The 26,775-nt window shown below is 55.0% G+C and overlaps 1 protein-coding gene across 1 annotated transcript in view; it reads left to right on the forward strand.

The window, feature by feature from the left end:
• GRIK3 (glutamate ionotropic receptor kainate type subunit 3) overlaps positions 1 to 5,460 on the forward strand; it is a 222,237-nt gene extending 216,777 nt beyond the window's left edge. Inside the window, exons 14-16 of the mRNA XM_039244493.1 lie at positions 1,629 to 1,851; positions 2,373 to 2,623; positions 5,266 to 5,460. Coding sequence (XP_039100424.1) covers positions 1,629 to 1,851; positions 2,373 to 2,623; positions 5,266 to 5,460 — 669 coding nt within the window. The remainder of the gene's footprint in view (positions 1 to 1,628; positions 1,852 to 2,372; positions 2,624 to 5,265) is intronic.
• Positions 5,461 to 26,775: the final 21,315 nt, after the last annotated feature.

Here is a 26,775-nt window from a genome sequence, read left to right on the forward strand (position 1 = left end):
CAGCTGCAAAGCAGATATATTTGCAGGTGGGGTGGTGGCTGCTTCTCTGGGAAGGTGCCCCCAGACCCAGCGAAGGCATCAGTGGCCCTTGATGGATTCTGGGTTCTGATAGAATTCCACGTGGGGTCTTGCCTGGTGCTTTGGCCCTCCCCCCCCCCCCCCCGACAGACCTGCTTGGGCTTCCGAGAGCCAGTTTTAGAGAGGCCAGCCCTCACCAGAGCCAGGAAGGCCCCAGAGAATCGCGNCTGGGGCTTTGGCCCCCCCCCCCCCCCCCCCGACAGACCTGCTTGGGCTTCCGAGAGCCAGTTTTAGAGAGGCCAGCCCTCACCAGAGCCAGGAAGGCCCCAGAGAATCGCGATACACTTTCCTCCCAGCCACTGCCCCCACTGCCCCCACTGCCCTGACTTCTGACAGACCCAGCTAGTGCCTGGCCCTTCCCCACCCCTGGCCCTGCACCAGCCTGTTCAGGCACACCCCTGCTGTCACGCACGCCAGAGCTGGGCCAGGTGCCAGAGAGCCAGGCTGACATCACAGAATGGCACGCTAGACTTAGAGGCAGCCGGGCACAAGGGGGCCCGCAGAGCCACCTGCTCCCCTGGGGTCTGCAGATGCAGGCCCATTCCCCACTGGGAGCAGCTCGCTGGCTGGCTGTAACTTCCTGAGAAAGCTCATGAATGCCCTGCGGCCTGATCTGCCCGTTCTCCTCGGGCATCAGGGGACATTCCACCTCGGCCCCTCTCCCTGCCCCAGCACCTTCTCTGAGTCTCCCCAGCCAAGCAGGGCAAGGGCAGCTGCCCACCCACCAGGCCTGATCTTAGGGATGCTAGTTCTGTTCACGCAGCAGCGTCCAGCCCGGGGTGCTCTGGGGACAATCACAGGAGATAAAGGGCCCGCAGACCACCTGCTCTGACTGCCCCCCCTTCTCCGCCCCCTCCTTAACAAAGTATAACAGACAAACTCTCATTTTCCCCTGGAACACGGCACACAGGAAGAGCCCTCTTTGGATGAATCGGGGCAGGGGGGGATCGGAACCCACCAAGCTTTGCCCTCATTGGCGTCCACTTCCCCGTCTACCCTCACAGAGGTTTCTATGAGGCAGGGCAGCTAAGCGGTTAGAGGCATGGACTCTAGAGCCCGATGACCCGGATTCAAAGCCTAACTTTGCCGCTAATCTTGGGCAAGTCATTAGCCATGCTCGGTTTCTGTAAAATGGAGCTGAGGATAGCACCCGCCTCCTCGGACTGTTGTGAAGAATCAGTGAGTTTCCGCAGATAAAGCTCTCAGGACAAGGCCTGCATGTGTAAACTTTTAATACATGTCAGAGAAAGAAAACTCATTTAAAGAAAAAAAAATCAGGCCAAAAACCACTGAGTCACGGCCAAGAGCCAGGGATTTCTAGCCAGGGAGTGCCTGAGTCTGAATCCTGGCTTCATCACTCACCAGCTGTGCATGTTGGGACCTCCCCTCCCAGGGCCTCAATTTCCACGTCTGAGCAGTGGGTGGCATTCCCCCCCTCTGAGGGCAGCAGATGGAGTTCAGTGACCAGAGTCCTGTGAAGTGGACTGCGTGGTGCTTGGCCCCCGGTGTGCTTGGTAACTGTGTGCATCCCCCCTCCCCTCGTGGCCCAGAAATCCAAGATCTCCACCTTTGAGAAGATGTGGGCCTTCATGAGCAGCAAGCCCTCAGCGCTGGTGAAGAACAACGAGGAGGGCATCCAGAGGACCCTGACGGCCGACTACGCTCTGCTCATGGAGTCCACAACCATCGAGTACGTCACCCAGAGGAACTGCAACCTCACCCAGATCGGGGGCCTCATCGACTCCAAGGGCTACGGCATCGGCACGCCAATGGGTGAGTGAGGGGCTGCAGGCGGGAGGGGAGGTTGGGGGACAGGTGGTGTGCCCCGACCTCCACTCGCACACACAGCCTTCTGCTCCCTCTCCCAGCTCATCCCACTGAACCTAAAAAAGGTGGCATGTCTTCCACCCAGAGACCAAGGAGGGGCGTCACAACCTCGCGGCGTCAGCCTGGACCCAGGCGGAGGAAAGCTGGGGCCAACCCAGAGGCGGGGTGTTGGGGGGACACGTTCAGAGGACACGCATATTCTGCCTGGCCTCTCCCCGAGCTGATGCAGCCCAGATCCACGGCGCCTTCCAGGGACCTATGGACACGGGGCTCCTAGGCAAGGTGCCCCACCCCAAGTCAGGGCATTCCTCCCCCCCGCCCCCCAGACACATTAGATCCATTCAAAGAGGGGCCTTTGTGAGCTTGTGGAGAGGCTGGGGGTGGCGGCCCGCAGCGAGCGGGGTGCTGGCAGGGCGAACGCGCATGCGCCGAGCGCCGCTGCCAGCAGGACCCCGTCCCCCGCGCAGGCTCCCCCTACCGGGACAAGATCACCATCGCCATCCTGCAGCTGCAGGAGGAGGACAAGCTCCACATCATGAAGGAGAAGTGGTGGCGGGGCAGCGGGTGTCCCGAGGAGGAGAACAAAGAGGCCAGCGCCCTGGGCGTCCAGAAGATCGGGGGCATCTTCATCGTCCTGGCCGCCGGGCTGGTCCTGTCCGTGCTGGTGGCCGTGGGCGAGTTCGTGTACAAGCTCCGCAAAACGGCGGAGCGAGAGCAGGTGAGCCTCGAGGACGGGGGCCTGCGTGGGGACAGAGACCTGCGTGGGCACCTGGACCTGCGTGGGGACGGGAGGGACAAGGGAGGGCAGGTTCCGGCTGGGTTCGCGCCTCCGAGGCTCGCATGTGGCGTCTGAGCCCGCCCTGCCTCCCCTCGCCGGGAGGCCCGCCGGCCGCACCTCTGCTCTGACTCTGAGCACACACTCCCACCGCTGCAGTTCCGAGCTGGCCAAGCCCCCTCGCCTCCAGCTGTTACCGGCCACAGTCTCCAGCCTTGCCTTCCTGCCTCCCCTCTCCCATCCGCTCTCCACTCTCCATACACAGCCAGTGCCCTGTTTAACACTTAATTCAAACCGTGTCGTTTCCCCTGCACAAAACCCTCCGCGGTCATTGTTGGAGCTGGGTGATGGTTACATAGGGATTCATTATACTCCTCTCTCTCCTGCATAGAGTTGGAAATTTCCATAATCAAAAGTTTAGAAAAGAAAGGAATGTTACGAGATCTGGCCCAAGTGTACAGACAGGAGAGCTCTGCTCCACGCATCTGATTAATTCAAGTGTGGTTGAGCAGTGTTTCTGGGTCCTGGTAGCAAATTAGAATCACAGGGAGAGAGTTTTTTAAGTGCTAATGCCCTGGCCTCACTCCCAGAGACGGTTTTTAATTGGTCTGTGGCAGATCCTGGCATTGGTGTCTTAAGAACGTGTACTTACAGGGTGATTTAAAAGTGCACGTGAGTTGAGGGCTGGAGGGAGGTGCCTCTCACAGAGAAGTTCAAAGGGACAGAGGTCAGGATGGAAGGAGATTGCAGTGAAGGCCTGTGTGGAGGAGCCCATTCAAAACAGGCGCTTTTTACATCCATCAGAAATGAAATCAGACCCTTTGTAATCAGTAAGCCAAAGTCAGCAGAGAGGAAGGGGAAAGATTCCTGGTGTCGCATTTCTCCTGGGCAGGAGGAAAGGGACCTGTTCCCACATTGTGGGGATCAGCCCAAGTCGATACGTTTCTGGAAGGCAGCGTTGCAGTTATGGACAGAACCTTAAAAGTGGCCACACATTTTGACAGTGAATCTCTACGTTTAGAAATGCACCCAGTGGAAGTGGCCAAGGGTAGACACAGTTTTATTTATAAGGATGTACACTGAAGTGTTAATGGTCAGGAAAAACTGGGTGGGGGTACCCTTGATGTCCAATAAAAGGGAACGGCTAAAAAAAATTACAATACAGTAAAAAAGAACAACCAGATTCTTGAGGAATTCCCAATACAATTGGAATGAGCTCCACACTGCACCAAAAAGCCTACAAGATCTGGTCCTGGTCCACTTACTTGTCTGACTTTCTCTTTCCTACGCTGGACTCCCTTAACTCTGCTCCACACACACTGGCCTCCTTTTTAGGCCTTAACACATCAAACGCATTTCAGCCCCAGGCCATTTGCACGTGCTGTCCCATCCACCTGCAACGCTCTTGCCCCAGAGCACCGTATTATTAGCATTTTCTGGTCATTCAGGTTTCAGCTCAAATGCCACCACTCAAGTAGCCTTCCCCACCTGCCCCCACACCCAGCCCCCACACTATCCTATTCCATTCCTTTCTTCTCTTAAAGATAGTTACCATTCTCTGAAGTGATTTATTTGTTCACCAATTTATTACCTGTTTCTATCACATCATAGACCCTAAGCTCCCTGAGGGCTGGGACCTATCTGGCTTTTTCACGTCTGTATGCCTAACATCTGGGACAGTGCATGGAACGTAGTAGGCCCGCAATAAATATTTTCGGAATGAATAAGGGAGGTGAAGAGGGACTCTATTCTGTGTTTAGTGGCTGAACAAGGGGAAGGTTGGAGGGGAAGCAAGTAGGAAGCAGAGCCGGAATTCAGAATTCCCCTGCACTGCACAGGCCGCACACAGCTTCCTGGGAGCTCACGCCCTGGCCCCATGGCCAAGTTTAGCTATCAACAGCCCCCCACTGTCTGCCAGACAAGTCACAGGACAGCCTCTGTCCGTTGGGCTCATAGGAGCCACGGCCCCCAGATGCCTGCAGGCGAAGCTATACTTTCGCCGTCCCTTTTGGCTATCCATAGGGACCCAGGCCAGAAGCCACTGCCACCCAACTGCCTTCCAGGGACCCTCCTCCCAGTTGCACACCTTGAGAAACATGCTGGATGGACTTCCCCGAGTGGGAGCGTGGTGATTCTCCCCTTAGTTGGAAGCCCTCCCAGGGGAAAGGTTACCCCTATGTTCACCGGGTGTTTCTTAACCTGCCTCAGTGCCAGGCCTAGTGCTGAGAGCTGGGCTCGCAGGGGTGAAACTGGTTTGGTTCCTGGCCTCAGAATCTAGTGGAGGAAAGTCAGACAGGTCAACTCCTCAACCTTTCATGTGCATGCCGATCGGAACCTCAGTTTGCCCATCTGTGAAATGGGCATAAGAGGATACTACCTGCCCTACCTCCCTTAGTCTCCACCCGAGAGTGTAATGCTCTATAGGCTGCCTCCCAAACTGGTCACCCTGAGTGGGCAGGGGGTGGGTGGCCTGAAGGTGAGAGACACAGGCAGCCTTGGCCCAGCCTTGGGAGGAGGGAGGCGCTGGCTGGGGCTGCAAGGCCAGGCCTCACCCATGTGCCCCTTGCCCTTCCACCCCACCCCAGCGTTCCTTCTGCAGCACCGTAGCCGATGAGATCCGTTTCTCCCTTACCTGCCAGCGTCGGGTCAAGCACAAGCCGCAGCCGCCCATGATGGTCAAGACTGACGCCGTCATTAACATGCACACATTCAACGACCGCCGGCTTCCAGGCAAGGACAGCATGGCCTGCAGCACATCACTGGCCCCTGTGTTCCCCTAAGCACAGGCGGGGTGGGGACCGAAGGCCTGGGGGCAGGGCAGAGGAAAGCAAAGGAGACTGGAAGGCACCTCCCCTGTGCCCACACTGGGCTTGGGGACCAGAGCCATTGCCTGCCTGCTGGGCCAGGAGCCCTCTGCCCTCACCTACCAGGAAACCAGAAGGCCTCTGCTTGCCTCTCGTTTCTTCTGAGGGTTTCTAAAGCTGCCAGCCGAGACAGCCAAGGCCAAAGGAAGCACATGCCTCTCAGGCCAAACTCCACCTGCCGCTCAATTCTCCTCAACAGTCAGAAGTTTCTACCACGGCCCTGCAGAGGCCAAAGAGAATGAGAAACAGCTCTTATATTGCCACTCTTTCCCCATGAGCCCAGGCCTCCTGGGCCTTGACCGTGAGACCAGAGACAAACCATGGGTACTTGCAGGACTGTCGTGGAGCTGCCACTGGGAGCTGAAGATGGGGGGTGGCCGCCCCACATGTCCTGGGCAGAAGGAAGGCCTTCATCGCTCAGAGGCTGCTCACATAGTCCTGGTCTCTTGGACTTGGCACCATTTTTGGCAGCCTCCATGTTTGCAAAGTTGGAGGCAGAGAGTCCCATAGAGAAAAAGAGGAGTTTGTGGTATGGGAGAGAGGAGAATGCACAGAGGCTGCCATTTTGAATTCTTACGGACAATGTCCAGCAGCTCCCATTCCTCAAGGAGGTCTCCAGGAGTATAAAGTGGGAGGAGAGGTAAGAGCGAATTCTACTTTCTGGCCAGAGGATAGAGGACCCCCCCCCCGAATCTCTCACAAAAGATAAACCAGAGAGTCAGTTAATATTTGAAGCCAGAAGAACAATGGATTCCATGGAAATCCCATAGGCCCTTGAGCCATTGGGTCTCATTTGGATGGTTCCTGGGCTGTTTCTAAACCCTCGTGGTATTTGAGAGCTTGGGCTCTTTGCCATCTACTCATCAGCAACCCCCCATTCCTGGCCAACTGACCTTGACTTCCTTCTGTCATCTTGGAAGAAGAGAAGCCTGAGTTGAAGTGAAAGTCATCACCCCTCCTCAGAAGAAGGCTCATGGTCCTGCTGCACAGGCTGACTTTGGGGTAAGATGGGGAAAGCCAGAAGGTCCCTAAAGAAGTCTTGGTCTCCTGGACTTGCCAAACCTAAGGTTGCTCCCCAGAAGAAGAGGTTTTCAGGGACAGGATATCAGAGCTGGTAGAGGACCCAAGGATGCTGAAAGAAGAGCTGCCTCCTGGAGAATTAACCAAAGACCCCACACAGAGACACAGGCCATCTTGGCCCCAGTCTCTTGTCCAGAGCAGCTGGGACTTAGTGGGGTTTGGGGATACAGCAAAGACATCATAGCAGATGGGGCAACAGTCAGGGGTGGACCAGATGATCTGTGGGTTCTGGCTAGGTAGGATGGATGCTCTAGAAGTCTGAAGATTCTAGAAGAAGAATGAGACGTGGAAGGGTTAGGAGCCAAGTGTCCTTAAAGAGAACATGATGGGGCCAGCAGGGCTTCTCATTGCCAAGGGCAGAAGGCAGGGGAGGGAGGGCTGGAGGTTCCAGACAGGGACCCAGAAGACACTAGTCGCTGCCCTTCCACCTCTGTCTTGTTTCTGTTGGGGAGTCTGGTTAGGGAAGAGCTCCATTTAGATCTCAAGGGCCTTCTCAGCTGGGGTTAAGGGGAACCTCCTGTCCCCGGCCCCCCATGCCGCCCAGGAACCCCCAAAGCAGGAGTGTTGCAGTTGTCGCAGGCGATATATCCCGTGCCTCCTCCCAGCTGTGAGCTGCAGGACCCAACCAGCTGGCTCCCACAGTCACAGCAGCTCCAACAGGCAGTGCGCGTGGGAGGCGGGAGAAGACAGCTGGACGTGCGGCATCGCCAATGTGTAATGACAGGAAAAGCCATGCTGTCACGAGCTTCTGTGTGCAGGTGTGCGTGCGTGTGTGCATATATGTGTATCTGTGTGTGTCTGTGCGCGCGCACGAGCTTTAGGGGCTGGGGCTGAAGGACAGATTTGGACATCTGACAGAGTCCAGGGCATGAAATAATAGAATCCTTGGTTCTGACATGTGTGCGCGTATGTTTGGGATGAGGGAGACAGATCTGGACAGGCAGCAGAGCCCCATATGTGTAAAAACAAAAGAAGCCATGTTTTAGTGGGGTTCTGGTGAGTATACATACGTGTGTACAAGTAGGTATGCTTGTGTGTGTGTCCACGTGCGTGCACATTTACGCACCAATGGCAGAGGTTGGAGGACAGGATCGAATCCGCAGCACTGTCAAGTGTTGAAAAGGAGAAGCCATGTCATCAAGGGGTCCACGTGTGAGCATGTGTGCACGTGTGTGTGTGTGCACGGGGGGGGTGGTGCTCATGAGTGCAGTAGAGAGCAGGAGGGAGGATGGGATCGGACAGACGGGCAGCCCAGTCAGGGCATGTGTGCAAGAAGCCACGCAGAACTGGCGTTTCTTAGTGTGGGGGCTGGAGCGTGCCCGCACACACGTGTGTTTGCGCTCACATATGTGCTCCCAGCTCGCAGCAGAAGCAGAGATGGACAATCAGGGAGGCAGGGAATCAGGGTCTGTTTGCACTGCTGTTGTGGGGGAGAGATCATTTGTCACAAGAATTTGTCAAGATCGTGTGCTCTCGTGTATGACGCTCCATGAATGTGCCGTGCTCTTCTGAGGCTGCGCGCCTACGAGGACTGATGGAGGGGAGAAGGAGGGGGCTTGGGCCGGGAGGAGCTTCATCAGAGAAAGGAAGAATCGTGGGTATCGGAGGTACAATTAGGGAAGTCCCCCAGAAGGTATTAAATGATTTGAGGTGACATGCTGCCTGGCTCCCCCTCCCACTCCAGCCTTCTGTCCACGTGGGTGGCTAACGTGCAAACTCCGGCCGGTGCCCTTTGTTTGACTTCGAGGCCGGCCCAGTGTTCAAAGTGCAGTGGAAACCGCTCCTGCCCAAGCATGAGCTGTTGTCTCTCCCAGGACAGCAAAGGCGCCGGGCGACACTGCTACTTCCGGGGGAGCAGAGGGGGAGAAGGTATTCCCATCGAGGCCGATCAAGAGGAAGTAAAGGCTGAGCCCGCCGTGCCAGCAGGTGCACAACTGGAGCTGCAGGATGGCGCTGCCCACACATGGTGCGGCACTGAAGTTGGTCCGTGGAAGTGTAAACATGTGTTTTAATGGAACAGAAGATGGGACTTGCCCGAGCACCTGCTGGACTGTCCTTGCCTGGCCCCACATGCCTTCCCTTCACAGATTGACCCCCCCACCTTCCACCGGCGTCTCCCACCCACAATACCAGTGCCTCCTGTCAGGCTGCTCGGCCTGGCAAACTGAGGGGCAGCAGTGAGGAGACTCCCCACCCCCACCAGCCACCCTGGGGATTTGGGACAGTGAACCATCCTCCTCTCTCTCCCCGTGACCTGTTCCTGGTCTCTTTGCTGTGGACAGAGAAGAAAACCCTGACAGCTTTGTTGCCATTCAGGTGGCCCTGCTCTGAGAGTTTCTCTCCAGAGGAATAACGCTCTCTCGGCAGATGAGCTGACTCTGAGTCTCTGAAGGGCTGGAGGGCCTCCCCGCCCCCACCTCACAGCCAAGACTGCCTCAACTACAAGAGCACATCCCGCCTCCCTCCCCAGTGTACTTGGCAGACAGACATGACGACCCAGGATGGGGGAGGGGTCTGAAGGTTCCACATGGTGGGAAGTCCCTCCCCTCCTTGCACTGGAGGAGAGCAGAAGACAGACCCAGGCACACCCTGACTGATAACAGTCAGAGGCTCCCTCCCTGCCTTCTTTTCCAGAGGGTACTGTGTGCAGGTTTGCAAGCCGTTGCTGCAGGTTTGCAAGCCGTTGCTGCAGCGCTCAGCATGAAGCTGGTCCTGCTGCCCCCCCAACCCATCCTCAGCTATATGCGCAAACATCTGGAAGGTGGCCCAACTCTGGCCCGTGTCCGGACTGGTCCTGGGTGGGTGGCCATCTGGAAGGGGCCCAGCGATCTGGACGAACAGCTGTAAGGACCTGACATCTGGGATGGACCGACCCCTTGGACAGATGCAAGAAGTGAGCCCAGTTCTGTGGACAGGTCTGGAGTACACACATCTGGAGCCGTGGGCTCCCAGGCTGAATGGATGCATCTGGAATGGGCCCAGCCGTTTGCTGCAGGAGCAGGGCCCTGCCCTCTGTCCCCATGCCAGTTCGAATCACGCTTTCATTTTTCAGTCATGGATTTGCCCTAGAGTTAAAGTTTCAGAGCCGAGGCCATATATGAAGTCACAAAACTGTTTTTGGTAGAAGGTTAATGTTCTGTACAATATATATATGAATGTAAAAAGATATATATATATATGCTGTATATATATATATATATATGCACAGTGTATATATGACCCGTATCCCATGTGTATACGCACCCCTCCCTGCACGTCTGCACACAGAGTGTACATAACCCAGCCAGCGTGGGTGGGGACCAGGCGAGGGATGAGGCATAGCAGCAAAGTCTGGAATGGAGGCCACCTGGGGCAGGGGCCGCAGAGGGCCCCGTGGAGGTGGCAAAGGCCCTGCATACATCCGAGCTCCAAACCCGGAAGAAGAGGGACCCAGCTACAGGGGTGGGAGGGCGGGCCTTGCCCAGCCAGCACCTCCTGGGGTGGGGGTCAAGGCAGGAGAGACCGACAGGCCCTGTGTCTGTCCGCCAGTGTCTACAGCCTATGCCCGGGGAGCAGTGTCCCACCGGGATTTGGCTCCTGAGACTGGTGCTTGTCACAATGGCCAGGTAGGTGTCAGGCTCCGCCTGGAATACCTTAACAGGCTGGAACATTCTAGGTGGCAAAGGCCTCTGCCTCAGATTCCCACACAGACACTGTTCACAGCTAGGAGAAAAGTGCTTTTTCAAGAGAATGGCCCCAGAGGCACCGTCAGCATGCCAGTGCAATGTCCCAGTGCCCCACTTATGGACCCTGTCCCCATCCCCTGCCTTCTAGAACAGAAGACCTCAAACCAGCCTGCACTGGGTCTCTATATTGCACACCGAAACTCTGGGGCCTCCTGATGTGGGGAAGCAGCTGTAAGAATACCAGTAATGCCAGCAGGTCTGTCCCACTGCAGACGACCTCCCCAGACCCATTTGACCCAGAGACCAGCTGGTAGGGAGTGACCGAGGAGCCAGAGATGTGGACAGCGCAGTGACACCCGGTGAAAGATGAGAAGCCAGCAAGGCCCTCCGGCCCTAGCGCGGCCCAAGCCATCTGCCTACATCCTCTCCCCTTCTACATCTCCTCCAGCAGGGCAGTTGTCCTTGGAGCGGGCTTCCGTGTGGTCAGCAGCCCGCCTTTTGCTCTGGTCCCATGCATCAGGCTGGTGTGCACTTAATCTGCCTCTGGGCCCCTCCCCCCATCTTGCCAGAGCACATCTGAATCCAGCCCCCTGAGGAGGGGCCTGTCCTGGCTCCAGGGGCCCTCATGCCACTGTGCTCCAACCCCCCACCCCATCCCTGCCTGGGCGAACTTCCTGGCTGGGGCTCCCTTGCTGGGGACCTGGGTCCCCAACCCCAGGCCGAGCCCCCAGACGGCGCCATGTGAGACCCCTGGCCTGTCCCACCACCCAGACCGGAGTGCCTGGATGCTCCCCTCTCCCACTCACCGCGGTTCCCACACACTGGTCTCTGGGCCATTCAGGGGATGCCCTTTGTGGACATGCAGAATTTCTATGAATATAGTTTTTTGTAAACATTTTGTAACGATTTGGGTTTCATAGTAACTGTGTTACTTGCCAATCATTCTAGGCTGATGTAAATAACTTTCCAAACAAATCTGATTATTTTCCTTTTTAAGACACTGTGATATATCAAAGTGCACAGTTTGCTGTATGAAGTAATATGGTTTTAAATTTTAAATAAAGAAACGTTTCTAGAAAACAGGGTCCCCTTGAAGTGTGTTTTTGGCTTCTTTTCTCTCTTTTTCGAACCAGAGGGTGCTGGGCACCCGGGCAGGAGACCCTAGTGATGAGCGGGTGGGGGACTCCAGCGCAGGCGCCTGGTTCCTATTTCAAATATTAAGGGTGTGGTGACTGTCCTCGACAGCATCTGACCTCTATCTCCTTGTGGGCACGTCTGTCCCTAACTTGTCACCATCTATGTAGCTACCTGGGGAGTTATTGTGTCCTTATGTGACCCTGCCCCTTTGGCCACAGCTGGGGACATTGGGTGGGCCTCTTATCCAGGTTTGACCAATCAGAGATCAAGCCTATGCTTTTTCAAAGTGGAAATAATGAAGCTCTAAGTCAGTTACTCTCAGGAGATGGAAACGTTACACATAACCAGGGCTCAGGACAGGACATTTTAAGCAGGAAGGGATTGAACACAGATGTTTGCAAAATCAACGGAAGAGAAGAGGGAGCAGGGGCCAGCTGGGCTCCCAGTGGCTCCCAGAGCAACACAGAACAGACCCGTCCAGGGAGCGGAACTTCTGAGATTCTGGGACTAGAGCTGCGGGGCAAAAGCACACCCCGGAGCTGTAATCCAGGGCTCGGGAAGCCACCTGCTGCCACCACTGTCCCCATCACATTGCTTCTCGTCACCTGGGAAGCAACAGTGTTGAAAATTCTCATGTTTCCTTGACAGAGACAGCCCGTAAGTGGGCAGGAAGACGGCCCCCGCCTCTCTTCCGCCTTCCAGAGCTCATGCAAACATCAACTCGGGCAGAGACTAATCTGCATCCAGAACTCTCCATGCTCTCCATCATAATCATAAGTCCTAATATTTATTGAACAGTTCCTACGTGGCAGGTGTTATGCTAAGCTCTTGACATCTATTATTATCTCCTTTACTACTTGCCTTAGAATCTGACACAGCTCAGACCCAACCATACATTCAGTCCGAACGTTGACCACCATTGACTCAGTATCTCAGTGTCCCCATTCTAATTCCCTGGAGAGTGACAATTATTAGCCCAGCTCTGGTTAGTTGGTCACTTGTGGTCCAGTCAGCTGTGGCCAGAAGGAGTGAAGGATGACATAATATAATCATGGTACCCAGGCTCTTTGCTTTAAGAGGGCTGAGAATACCCAGAATTCCAAAGAAAGCTATGTAGGTTAAGCAGACCTCCTAAAATATCCACCCTCCTATTCCATCAGCTGACAAAGTGCCAAGCGAGGGTCCCAGAAATCTTTATAGAATGGAGAGGAATCCAGGACCCAGTGGGCTACAGTATCTGAGAACTCTGGTCTAGCCTGCAGCCACAAGCCAGGAGGAGGCTTTGGGTCTAACCCAGGTGAAAGGCAGGTAGAGGCCCTGGGTTGAAAGATACCTGACCGTCATTGGGAGACAGAGGTAAAGTCCGTCACCTAGGAGTGAATACACTGGGGTTCAGGGTAGATTCCAGGTCCAACAAGAAGTAGAATAATATGAATAAGAAAGAGGGAAGAGACTTGGTAGGAATGAAGCCCACATTGAGGGTGAAAAAACAGGTAGATTACCCTCTCATCCATTCATCCATTCATGTATCCATCTACCCACCCATCCATCTACTCCTTCATCCATCCATCCTTCCATCCATCCATTCGCTCATCTATCCCCATTCCTGTGATATTTCTACCCACCTACCGATTCATCAACCACTCCATCCATCTATACATCCACCTGTCCACCACCCTCAATCCTTCCATCCATCCATTCATAGGCTTAAATATTTTGTGTGTGAGTCCCAGCTCTACCACCTGCCAGCTATGTAACCTTGAACAAGCAACTGCACATCCTTGAGCCTCATTTTCCTCATCTAAAATGCATCATCATGAAAACCACCCCTCATGGAAGGGTTGTACAGGCTAAATGAGAAAAAGCATGGTAAGTGCTTAGCACAGACTGGGCATACCATAAGCCAACAGTAAGTGACAGCAATTTTCATTAAGAAAAAGGAGGAAGGGGAGAAAAGAACTAGGATCTACTATATGCTGAGCCTCTCAGGGCCCCTGACTTTACCTCTCAGAGCCCATCTCTACCTGGCTGCCCGCCCCCCCAGGCACTGAGCTCTCTCCACAGCCCTATTTCAAGGAGACAAGCAAAGGATACTAGTCATTGTCTTTCCTTCCTCACCTCAACCCCCAGGGCAGGAGGTGCTGTTTCTGCCCCCTCAGAGAGGGCTCTCACTGCTCCCTGCCCAGGGAAGGAAGTGGAGCTCATATGACATGGCAGCTATACTGCTCAGCCAATGATAGCTTTCATTGTGGAGGAAAGTAGCGAATGGGTAAAGCCCTCCCCAACCTGCCAAGAGCCCAAACACAGAGGAATCAGAAAGCAAAGATGATCAAATACTCCGTTCAAAGATCTGGGGCCCAGTCTAAGGCCCAACACATCTGGAAAAACACGTGATCCTGCTCCCCCTCCACCACCTCCCAAATTGGCCCAAAGGTAACCTGGAGAGGGACCACCGAACAGAAAGAGTCGGGTGTCCGGGGACCTTCAGGTTCTGCCTGAGCGTCCACGTTCAGTCGCCAACCAGAGAGCTCTAAAGGAGTGGGTCCCAGGGGATGTGCAGGAGTCCAGAGCAGGGACGCACCCCACCAGAGGTCCTCAGTCTCTCCGTAAGGACACCTCCCTCAGCAGCCAGGTGACACGCACTGGCCAACTCTGGTGAGTGAAGCACCAGCTGTACCCTGTGAATTCACTCAAGACACTGTCGTCCCCACCCTCTGTGGTCACGCCCTCTCTCCCCGAATCAGGACCAGGCCTTTGTCCTCAACGCTTAGCAGAAGGTGGTGGCATGGCAAGAAACGCCCCAACACACCCCTAGCCAGGCGGGACTATGCTAGGGTGGTCCCTCCGAGCTGGGGGAACAGCCCCTTCATCATCATCATCATCATCATCATCATCATCATCATCATCATTGTGTTGGCTCTTGTTATTTCTGTTTCTCATGCGGTCACTATAGAGCCCTGGTGACTTGGAGATGATGCAGCCAGACGGCCCAGAAGCAGATCCTGGTTGGGCTCTTTAGGCACAAGTCCCATTCCAGAAAACTATGCCCCGATGTCAAGGGCTCCCTTTCCTTTGACCTTGGGTTGTCTTACTCCATTTGGAGCGCAGGGATCTGAGTCCCGTCGAGCCGGCTCCCACCCAGCCCCCCACCACCCTCTGGGTCTTAGACTCTCTCTCTCTCTTGCCGTCTCCTGTGCCCCATGGCAGGACACAGGGACTCAGAATCAGAGACAAGCCTCAGGCCCCTCTGCCGCCTTAGATTAAGCAGGTAGCCTTGGACCACTCACAGCCTTGACTCCCAATCCTGGGCTTCATGCTGCTCCCGGGACAAAGAAAGGAAAGGCTTTTCCGTGAAAGCACACGCCCGATGTCAGGCTTGCTCTTTGTGGGGGTCCTTCTCTGCCTTTCAGCCGCTTCCCCTTCCCCACCTCTGTCCCCTCTGGATCCTTCTCTTCTGGAGTGAGCGAGGAGCAGGAGGCGGTCAGAGCCCAGTGCTCCTGGCACCGCAGGTCACGGTCCCGAGAATCAGGCAGTGGGGACACGCGGCTCCCCCCGGGGCCTTGATGGCACTTCCTTGGGAGACAGAAGCCGAGTGTTTAAGAAGCATCTGTCATTATGGAAACAAAGTTGCCAGGCCATTTTTCCTTTTACTATTTTTACTGCGGTTTCATTATCTTATGCAAATGAGGCGCTGATGAAGCCTTTCTGCAGGGTGGCCCATGCTGGGACCGGCTCCACCGAGGGGATTTACGGCCTGCCTCGGCCTCCAGACCCGAACTGGGATGACGAGGTCCCATGGAGATGACTTTCGAAGCATCCAACCTGCCCCAGACCGCGCGGCGCCCGCCAAAGCAGCCCCCCCGCCCTGCCTCCGTCCCAGGACTTCCCTGGCCCCTTATTTCCAAAGGCCCAAGTGTCGGCTTAGCCCGGCTCAGGCGTCTGTCCCCAGTTCCTCAATAGTTAGAGGTCCTCGAATAGTGAGTTGCAAGGATCCGGCAGGATATAAGGGAAAAGGCGGCGAGGAACTGAGGCCTCGCCCCTGCCTTGGACCTCTGGGAGCAGCATCAAATATGCGGCCTGGTTTCCCATTCAAGGGGGAGAGAGCAGGAAGTTGTGTACACGAGCCTGTGGTCTAGGCGAGGGCCCCTGCGTTGTCAATCCCGGGTGCTTCTGGCATGCCACAGGCAGCAAGGTGGGCTCGGGGGCGGCGTGAGGCCTCACGAAAGCAATGCAAACGATGGCAGTAGGAAACCGGGCCATTTGTGCGCAAGTGGGAAGGGCAGGAGACACGTACGAGGTGCTGACCGCGTGTCGGTGACCATCTGTAGAGACGAGTAGCCCAAGGCTCAGAGAGGCCAAGTAACTCTCCCAAGCTCCAGTGAGTAAGTGGCAGCACAGCTAACCCAGGGCTGTTTGCCTCGCCAGCTCAAAGAGCCCCCGGCGCCTCCGGCGCCTCGCCGTCTCCTGGCGCCCTGCCCTGGCCTCCCCCAGGCCCCTCACTGCGGCTCCGGCCTTGCTGAGAGCCCGGAAGTCCCTGCCTACTCGGCCCGTCTCCCAGGCCGCTTCTCCCAGTGAGAAGTGTGTTGGCAAAGTACGCACTCTCCGCGGGACTCCGTGGGCTCCCAGGTTTTCCTCCAAGTGAGAGTTGCCCTCTGTCCAGCACCCTCTGGCCCGAAGCCTCCACTTCCAATCAGCTTCTCCCTAATCCAGCCTTGGGTGACCAAAGACTCTCTGATAGGGCATCCTCTGGGGCAGAGACAGGTCTGGTGGGTGAGAATGAGGTCAGGGAAGTTACCATAACCCAAATGTCACTGGCTCTGTGCCCTCTCACAGCACCCTGCCTCCAGCTCCCTGCAAAGTCCAGGGGATGGGCCAGCTCTATACTCAGAATCACTCTCTGATTGGATGACCAAAAGCTTGAGAGCTCTTAGTGCTGGTCTCTTTCTTTTCTAGGAGACAATGTCATTAATTACAAATGAAAATAAAAATAAAATAATAATAATAATATATTCCAGCCAATGGAGCAACAACTCCAGACCCAGCACTGTGCTAGCAGACCTCATGCCCATTTTACAGATATGGAAACGGAGGCTAAGAAAAGTAGAACAACTCACCCACAATCACCCAGAAAGCATCGGAATGAGGCCTCCGGGCCGGGACCTCGTTCAACAGGTAAGTGAATAAATGAACGAGCAAATCAGAAAATAGTCAAGAGCCCATGCTGGCTACAGACACTGGGGAACTTCTATACTTGTAGAAAAAAAAAATGCAAACTCGATTGGGCCAAAAATGAGAATTACTAATTATAGTCGCTCACAGAACGACCTACCATTTATGCCTAATTGCAGCACAGTCCAATAACAATTATGCACATCAATAAATGTGTCAGATTAACTTGGTTGTAAGTTTTATTTGATGTCAACGCTAAACCCTGTTTGTGGGTCCTCAGACTTGGGAGGCCATGGCCACCTCGCCTGGTGCTGTTGTGCCTTCTGGAAATGAGGAGGACGTGGGTGCTGGAAGGGAAGAGAGGCGCCAGAGGAAAGGAATGCCTCTCTCCTGTGCCGCGGGGAGGCTGCCCGGGCACGCTCTGGGAGAGCAGTTTGGCAGGGTTCTTCACAGGGTGTGCAACGTCACGAGCCCTCCCCCCCGCCCCCCACCAGTGCCAAAGGCAGCCTCCTAATTAGAACATCCATAACCCTCAGCATCTGCTCCAAGAGAACTCAGCTGCTCTAAGATAGAGAAGTCCATTAACTTTATTGCACAAAACGTCAGACGTGCTTTTAGACAGAGGATCACTGCCAAGTGAGACAAACGGCCAGGACCTGCTAGAAACACAGACCAGAACTTCCTGTAGCCCGCAACCGGGTCCACGGGACTCCATCTTCTCCCTGCCCCGTGCCCCGGGGGGTACCACATCACCCAGGGAGGCTGGAGCAGGGGACGCGGAGATTTGCAATAGCAGGTGCAGCCTGAGCACCCTGGCCTTCCTCAAATGAGCCTGAAGCCTGCTGAACGTCAGCGCCAGACAGGCACCATCTGACTCCCAGAATGCATCAGGACTCCCACCCCACGGTCGGGGCGCTCATTCCTATAGCAGCAGGCGTTGTGTTAGCTGGTGTCACCAGAAGCAGTGGAGCAAGGTGGCTAAAAATGAGCTTTGGAATCAGATGTTTCTGGGGCTGAATCTCATCTTGGCCACTTACAAGTCGCTGTGTGAGCTCACAGGCGTGCACGAACATCCCCAGGCTGTCCTGTTCAAGTGGGCTGAGTAATACCACCTCAGGGAGAGTTAAAGGAGATGATGTCAGGAATGTTGAGCACAGTGCCTGTCACATAGCAGGCTCAGCGAATGAGAGCACCCCTTCCAAGCCTCCACGTGGAAACGGAGAGGGGCCAAAACCCACCACGGGTGCAGGGGAGAATAAACACCATTTTGATCAGACAGCCCTGGGGTCTAAGCCCGGCTCTGCTGTGTGCCTTGGTCCCCTAAGCCCTCAGTTTCTCCATCTGTGACATGGAGCTGATCGTCCCTGTCCCCCGCTCCTCATAGGAGAATTGAGAAGGCGTGGAAGTGCTTGGAGACCCACCAAGGGGATGCTTGGTGTGCAGCTTTGTTGCTCTTGTGATTTTGGCTGCCGACCTCACGTCTAGTGCCTCCTGGGAAAGACTGGGCCCTCCTCAGCCCCCCAGCCGCCAACCCATCCCTGCCTCGGCACCTCGCGCCACAGCCCTCCCACATCACCCAGGCACCCCAGACCCCACAGGGAGCAGCCACAGCCCTCCCAGGCCTCGCCTTCAAAAAATGTCTCACCGAGTGTCCTTTCTCAGATTCAGACCCTTCTTACTATGAATAATTAGCAGAAACAGTCCGAGGGGGAGGCAGCCGCCATAGCCATCGACCCCGGTGATTTCCAAGCTGCGAGGAGAGCCCAATTTCGCTCCAATCCGGGTGCTGTAAATTCCCATCAAGCTAAGAAAATATAGAGCAATTTAGAAACACTGATACGGCAATAAAACACAGATCTCCGGCAAATGGAATTCAGCAACATCTAAAAGTGGAGCCATACATTACTCCGCCTGCAAACTCCCTCTGGGAACATAATGCTGGGAGATGCTGGGGGTACTCGATGTTCAACTTGATCTTTCTTTTCCGGATGAAGTCAGGGCCACCTGCACGGGCCCCAGGTGCCCCTCTGGGACAGGCTGAGGTGAGCCCTCCAGCCAGACAGGACCTGTGGCCTGGCCCAGGTGCTGCTGGAGGGAACGTTCTGGAAAGGGGAGGAAATGAGGGAGGGAGAAAAACTTAACCTCACGCCAGTTAGTCCTCACGAGCTGCCTTCAAGGGAGAAGTGATTGTTCCTACTTATCAGATGAAGAGATGGATGATGGGAAATCGGGAGACTTTTTCAAGGTCACTCGGGGACAAGTAGTCAAAGCTGGATTTAATCCCACATCTGTCTGCCTCTTTCTGTTCCACATGCTTGTCTTCCCCCCAGCTCAGGGCCCAGCCCTCCATTCATCAGAAGCTGAAACTGAGCCGCACACTGCGGCTCGCTGCCCTCAAGGACTGGAGGTGGGGCCACAGTCCACAAAGAGGCTTGTCATGAGCGCCACCCCATAGTCCGAGACACAGGAAGAGGTACACTTGTACCCTGCCTCTTGAACAAAAGGTCAGGGGACGGGGTCTCCTTGGAAAGGATTGACGGATATAGGGCAGACCCATAACCCCCAGTAAACCCAACACCTCCACTTCACCAGTAGAAGCCAGGGTGGAGGGAGGGGCTCCATTTGCTCTCTGGCCTGGGGGACACCCTCCCCTTCAGCACACTGCCTCCTCCATCTGACTAGGCAGGCCAGTCTGCTTACCGAACACATTCCGCCCCCTCCCCCGCCACGCTCACACCTGCACATATGCACACTACTCAGTCCAGCCTCCACACTCAGCATGGCTGGTGCCTCCGCCAGACCGCTAACGCGAGGGAACAGAGGCAGGCGTGCATGTGCCCCGCTACGGACCCCAGTTAGGAACTCCGCTGAAGATTGTGACACTCAGAGGACAGCTTTCTCATGCTCCCCTGGGTCCTACCAAGACCTGGTGCCTGAGCCTGGGAGGGACAGAAAAATTAAAGTGGCCTCCCTGGAACTTTGGTGTGAAGAATTCCAGCTCTTGAATCACACAGGGCCGGGCCTGACTTCCAGTTGCCAACTACTAGCTATATGACAGCTTGCAGAAGTCGCTTAATCCCTCCCTGCCTCTGTTTCCTCATCCATCAGATGCAGTTAATAACGGGTCCTTCCCGGAGGGCCAGCTGCAGGATTTAGTGAGAGGATCCACTTACCTCGTAGTTGGTATGCAGTAGGTGATCATAAATGTGTTAGTCAGGCCAGGCTGGGCTATGCTGGGACAATAAACAGCCCTAACGGCTTGGTGACTCAACACCACAGTGTTTCCTTCTCTGTGGTCCGGCCGCCCTCTGAGATGGCCGCCCTCTTGTGAAAATCGCCGAACCAGGCTAACTCAATGGTGTAGCTCAACCATTACAGTCATAGAGAAGGCCTTCTTCTCTGTAATTGTTTCAGCAGAGGAATAGATGGGATGGAAGAATCATTTAAGTGCTTTTGATGACCTTAACCTAAAAGTGACACACATTCCTTCCACTGGCATCTCATAGACCGGATGCATCACTGTGCTCAACCGCAAGCACATTAGTAGTGTGTCTCCCACGTAGCAGGGCTGGAGCAAAGGATGACATTGGCCAGCACCAGTAACGCCTTCTGCCATGTTTGTTACTATCCCTTTTCTGCCCCCACGCGCAGCTGGCTTTTCTAGACCCAGAGCCAGCTGACACTGGGCTCACGATTCCACAGTCCCTCCTTCATTTCCGTCACGAGTCCCGTGAGCCACCCCGCTGCCCCTGCGGCCAAAGCTCAGCCCTGACCCAGCAGAGACGGCTCCGGCCGAGGACAGGCTATCCCTGACGGACTCCCCAGCCCTCTCCTCCAGCCCCCTTCTGCTCACTGATGGAAGAGCCCTCGTCAATTTGTTGACAACACGAAATCCAGGCCTCCAGCATCTGATTGCAGCTGTCCCTCCGGCTGTCAGGGATAAATGTCTGTTGTCTTTAGGAAGATCTATGTTGATGGAGGTGCCTGCTCACAAAGACGGTGGTGACAGACCCAGATCCCTCCCCAGAGAGATGTCATTTGTGGGCAAGTTAGGTATTTCCTGCTCCTGGCAGAACGTGGGGCTCTGGAGATAGTGGAGATGGGATCAGAGGGCAGATAGGTGAGGCTGCACGGGGTGAAGGGCAGGGAACCCTTCTTCTGTGGGAGAGGACAGTGTGCAGAGAGCCAGCCACCCAGAGGGGAAACTATTCAGAAGATGCCGAGCCATTGGGCTGCAAGAGATTGGGAAGGTCCCACAGAGCAGACTCCCGCAGACCTAACCAGTGCAGGGACTAGAACACAGTGCCTGTAAGGTCTCTGGAAATTAAATTGGAATCCTAGTTCTACCCTCCAGCAGCTGTGTGACCTTGGATTACTAACTCAACCTCTCTGAACCTCCTCAGTAAATAAGTGTTCAGAAGCTGTGCCTTGTGAGTGTCTTATAAAAATGCGGTGAAATGGATATAAAATGTTCAGCACAGGGGTTAGCCCACAGCGAGACCTCCATCAGGCATAAGTAGAAGCCTAGCAAGAGGGAGACAGAGGCCTGTTCCAGAGAGGCTGGGCCACTGTAGGTGAAGTAGCTTCCCTGCCCGGGTCGCCTTCGCCCAGAAGGTGCACTCATTCCTCTGCGTCTGTGAGTATTTGCTGGTAATGGCTTCCAGCCATCCACTTTACAGGTGGTTCCTCACCCATGAGGCTATGTTCCCCATCCCCCAGCACCTGGAGCAGCTCACAGCCAGTGACCTACAATGTGGATGTGAGAGGCCTCCCCATGTCCTTAAGATGGGTCCAAGCCTCCATGCTATCTGTGCTCCAGAGCTTGGTGCAAGATCAGTCTAAAGCTGGGCCCCTGCCTGGAGGGCATTCCCTCAACCCACAGTGCCCCCTCAGATCCCCATCTCATGCTCTGCTTCCAAAGAATCTGACACTGACGGACACCAAGCAGGGGTCCAAGAAACGAGATCTAAGGTCCAGGGGTGGCCTGGAGCGGGCCAGGACCTGTCTCAGGCTGAGCAGCCAGACGGGCCCCGTGCCCAGATATACAGATAGAGCCATGCGCCCTGGGGTAAACTTCGATCCCCTGCCTGCAGGGATTGGCCCAGATCTGGTGGGGGTCAGGCCACCCAGTCGAGCTCTGGGGAGACCAAGGGGCAAAGCAGGGAAGAAGAGGAAACTTGCAACCCTTCAGATTTCTCTATTTATTGCTTCATTCATTGCAGTCTTATCCCCATGTCCTTAAAAAGGATTTGAGGAGCTTAAAACTAAATGCACTTAAAAGGGAATGGTTGTAAAAGCAAAATAGCACAAAAACCGTGTCAAAGGAATGAAATATTTTTATTTCCTTGGAGGCTAACTGGAATAATGAAGGCAGAACTACTTACTGAGATTGCCAGGAAAGCTCATCGTTGGAGGCAGGGCCCCCAATAAGTCGCCAGATCCCTGAATTCCTCGGGCAGCTCCTCTGGGGTCCCAGGTCCCTCTCGGATAACCTCCCTGCCTAACCCCAGAACCATGCCTTCTGCCTGTAAACAGAGGAAGCAGAAGGTCCAGGCCATGTTCCGGCACTTTGCAGGGCCTGGGGAGAGCCCTCATCCTGTCCAGGCCCCCAGGTACCTCTCTGTACAATGAGAGGGTTGAGCCTGCAGATCTCAGGGTGGAGGAGGGGTCCTCCCTCACTCTGATGCTCAAGGACTCCATCTAACAAAACCAGAGGTCAGGCACTCCTGGGTCTCAGGCAGGTGGAGTGTGAATTCCACATCCCCAAGTCCAGCCTGCTGCTGGTCACTTAGGGGGAGACAGACACCTGATGGCCGTTCTCCCATGGGGTCTTCCCAATGCTCTTTGAGATGGATTCCACCACAGGCTCCAGATGAGAGGTGAGGCCAGCATCTTCATGCTGGGTCATCGGCTGGTGGGAGGGTGACTTAGGCTATGCTGATGCTTGGGTCACCTCTGACTGTAAAGTAGGGCTCAGTGCCTCCCTCAGTGGGACTCAGGTCCAGTCCAGGTCCTGCTTTACTAATCTCACGCATTTTATTTATTTATTTATTTATTTTTAATGTTTGTGTATTTTTGACAGACAGAGAGACAGAGTGGAAGTGGCGGGGGGTGGCGGGGGGCGGGGGGCAAGAGCGAAAGAGACAGAATCTGAAGCAGGCTCCAGGCTCTGAACTGTCAGCACAGAGCCTGATGCGGGGCTCAAACTCACGAACCCTGAAATCCATGACCAGAGCTGAAGTCGGACATCCAACCGACTGAGCCACCCAGGCACCCCTCACCCATTTTAGATACCACATTTGTATTCTGACCTGCCTTCTGAGACTAAGCCCTTTACTGTAAGGGCACAAACGCAGGTGGGGAGGGTGGAGGGATGTTAAGTACTGGATGGGGCTGGGATTGGGGAGGAATTTGGGCAAGGTGGAGCCTCTCAGTACCCGTGGATATCAGCTGGTCAGCAGGGCTCCCTGTGTGATCCAGGACCTGACTCCCCACCTCAAGACCCCTACCCTAAGTGTTTGCACCACCCGGGCCCACGAAGGCTGCCCCTGCATCTCCGGGTAGCTGCAAGTCAGACTGTGCACAGCCCTGGTACCCTGTTGGCACAGGGGCTGCATAAGCAGATGTGCCACTTAAAAAGCATTTCTGAGAAGTGCAGGGGCGGCGGGAGTGCAGAGAGCTGTCAGTGCTCGTGGATTAGTGGGCCGGCTCTCAGTCTGCAGGCAGCCCTGCTCCTCAGCGCTCTGGGATAAACGGCATTTCACAAGGAATATCGTCCAGGCACAGAGTGGCTCTTGAAAGAAAACCCACCCTTGGGGCACCTGGGTGGCTTAGTCGGTTAAGCGTCCGACTTTCGCTTAGGTCATGATCTCGCAGTTCGTGGGCTCGAGCCCCGCGTTGGGCTCTGTGCTGACTGCCAGCTCAGAGCCTGGAGCCTGTTTCAGTCTGTGACTCTCTCTCTCTCTGACCCTCCCCTGCTCACGCTGTCTCTCTCTCTCTCCTAGAAATAAATAAAACATTTAAAAAAAAAAAAAAAGAAAGAAAACTCACCCAAAGGGGGCCATTGGAGACGGCTAGTGCAGCTGTTCCCAAGGAAAGGCATGTTCCAGGCAAGGTGCGTGGGGTCCCTGGGGACCCAGAGGCCATCAGCACCCAGTCCGGTCTTGGCATCAAAGACTAAGAGAACGTCACCCTCATCCCCTGTCATTTCAAGAGCCCAGAGAAATTCCAGTTACCGCATGCCGGGCCATGAGGTTGGTACCATTGTTATTCTCCTTCTACAGCTGGGAAAAAAAAAAAAAAATGAGGCTCAAATGAGAGGAAATAAAGTTATGAGTTGAGTGAAGGACATGGACACTGTACTACACTAACTGGTTGGTTCAAATCCTGGCTCCTCTGTCTTCCAGCTGTGTGTCTTTGGGCAAGTCCCATGACCTCTCTGAACCCCAATTTTCCCACCTGTAAGAAAAGAGAAATGATAGCACTTCTCCAGGAGGTCACTATGGGACTTAGATGAAAATGTAATTGACACATCAGACCTATTAGTCCTCAATAAACAGAAGCTCTGGCTATTATTAGATTATTCAGGTCAATTCCGTTCAATACTTATTGACCACTTGGTTGAATTTATTACATGGTCAAAATAAGCCACCTCTTTTCTCTTCGTTGGTGAAAATGCTAAATGTTGCTCCCTTGGACCACTTGTTCTGATGTTACGTGGATGCAGCTACTGGACCATAGGAAACCTTGGGAAGGCAGGGTCACCGGAAGTCATTGTGAGCGATGACCCTTGGAGAAGGGGTTGAGAGCCACCAACACACAAGGCTCTGCCCATGTTGGCCCACAGGGCGCCTAGGGGAGACCCCAGGTAAGCGCAGGATGTGAGAGGCTGGAGGTCTGCCTCCAAGACCAGGTGTTGGGATAAGAAAGCGCAGTGGGTAGGGGTAAGTCAGAGTTTGGAAGTGGACCTCAGGAGGAGGTGTGTTTTGGGGAGTATGATGTCAGAGAGGAGCTTCAAGGATCAGAGGTCAGAAGTGAGCCTTGAGAGGGCAGAGCTGGCAGAGGGACCCAGAAGGGAGAGCTTATATGGGATCCCTAGAGGCCAGCTGTTGGAGGTGAGCCTTGGAGCATCAGGATCAGAGGCCAGACGTAGAGGTGAGATGCTGGCCTCTCAGTGGCTCTGCTGGGCACAGGGCAGGTGGGGACAGGGCCACAGAGGCTCAGTCCACAGCTTACTGTGCCCACGCCCAGCCCAGGCTGCCGACCCACTCCTGGAATCAGGAGTCTGCTCAGGAATCTGCTGCTGGTCCAGGAATGCTGAGCCAGCTCAGGGAGGTGGGCAGGGGGGAGGGGGGAGGTGACCCTGTGGCCGTGGGGGCAGCACATGCTGCCGCAGCCCAGTAGTGTCTTCGAGACACCCTGGACATTAAAATACGGGAGCTGTGTGTCCCCAGGACTTCTGTCTCTCCTGTTCTGCCTCGCATCTCCAGGAGCCCAGAACAGGCTCCCCCAGAGTGAGAGATCCAGGCAGTGGCCCATCTCAGCTGGGCCTTTGGATTCCTTGGAAGGTCCCTGAGGTGGGGGCTACAATAAACTCTTTCCTGCGTCTCCATTTCTTAATCACTCTTGCGCTCTGAGTCTGTCTCTTCTCCTTTCCTTTCTCCTTCCCTCCCTCTTTCTTCCCTCCCTTCCTCCTTCCTTCTCTTCCTTCCCTCCTTCCTTCCTTCCTTCCTACCCAATCTCTCCTACCACATTCAAGTCAAGAATCCAAGGCAGCATCAAACAACATATACATTAAATGAGCATTGAGGGAAGGAGAAATGAGAACAGGCAAACAGGCAAATTCAGAGCATAGGATGGAGACAGAAAAGACAAATCATAAGTTACTGGAAGGAATTTGGCTCCAGACCAAAGTGGAAGGAAGCGGGGTGTGTTGCTGGATTGGGGGAGGGGGGTGTCACAAAGTAAAAGCAAACAGGTTGCACATGTGCGCCTGGTCTGGAGACGCACAGACATCTGAACGCTCTCAAGGACAGACCGCCTAACAGGCCCGCCCTCAGACCCTGCCCAGACCCTGTGAGCCTGCAGTGCCCTCGGGGCCCGAATCTGACCCCCTCACCAGACAGATGGCGGGGATGCAGAGCCCAGTCCTGTCCCCAGAGGTTCAGCTTCCCTCCCTGGCATTCCAGCCGGTGCCAGGTGACAGGGCTGGCACCTCCTGTCGGGGGCAATCACTGCCCTGCCCCCTCAGACCCACTGAGAATCGGAAGCAGGGAGGAGGGGAAGGGAGGCACATGAACTGAGCTCCTCCCATATGCCAGGCATCCACACTGCCGATTCAGACCTCCCAACCACTCTTGCTCACCTGGGTCTTTGCTGCACCCTCCACCCGGAATGTTCTTCCACCCCTCTGCCGTTGTACAATCTCCCAAATCCTGTGTGGTGTTTCCCCCCTTGGGGCCCCTGACCATCTCCACACCATGCTCCCCACCGTTCTCTCTCCGAAACCACTTCCTTCCCTTCCGTAGCTTGATCACAATTTATAAGGCTTTATAAACGGTTGTTAAGGATGTGTGTCTGCCTTTTCTTTCGTGCTCTGCTCCTCTGAGTGCCTGCAGCATTCGTGCCAGTGCTGGGCACCTAGTAGGTGCTCAATAAATATTTGTTGAAGGAAGAAGAGATTATTTCTGTTGATCTGATGATGTGTCTCGGGGAAATCATCAACCTGCTCAAGGTCACACAGTAGAAGGAGCTGGGGCCAGGATTTGAGCCCCCGCAATCTGGCTCCAGCGTCCACTCCCTTTCCATAGCATTAGCTGCCCTGAAGGGACCCGACCCCAGCCAAGGGTGGGGGTGTGGGAGCAGAGGAGGAGACAGTGACTGAGGCCTCCCGACAGCTCTGGGACGGAGGAGAGAAGAGCTATTTGGCTTTGAATCAGTCCTGCCGCTGCAAAGCGCATTGCAAGGAACATTTCCTGCCACCTGTTATTCATAAATTCTGGAATCGTTTACTGAGCGCTGAACACTGAGCTCGGCGGCAGGGATCCAGCAGTGAGCAAGACCAAGACCCAAGATGGACGTGGCCGGGCCTTGAAAGTTGGCGATCCCAGTGCGTGCTCCAGGACCTGCTTCCTGCAGGGCTGCAAGCAGTGGGCTCGAGCGGTCCCAAGGGCCCATCGTT

The sequence above is a fragment of the Hyaena hyaena genome, unplaced genomic scaffold (genome assembly GCF_003009895.1).
Source record: "Hyaena hyaena isolate Hyena2069 unplaced genomic scaffold, ASM300989v1 scaffold_237, whole genome shotgun sequence".
NCBI classification, from domain to species: domain Eukaryota; kingdom Metazoa; phylum Chordata; class Mammalia; order Carnivora; family Hyaenidae; genus Hyaena; species Hyaena hyaena.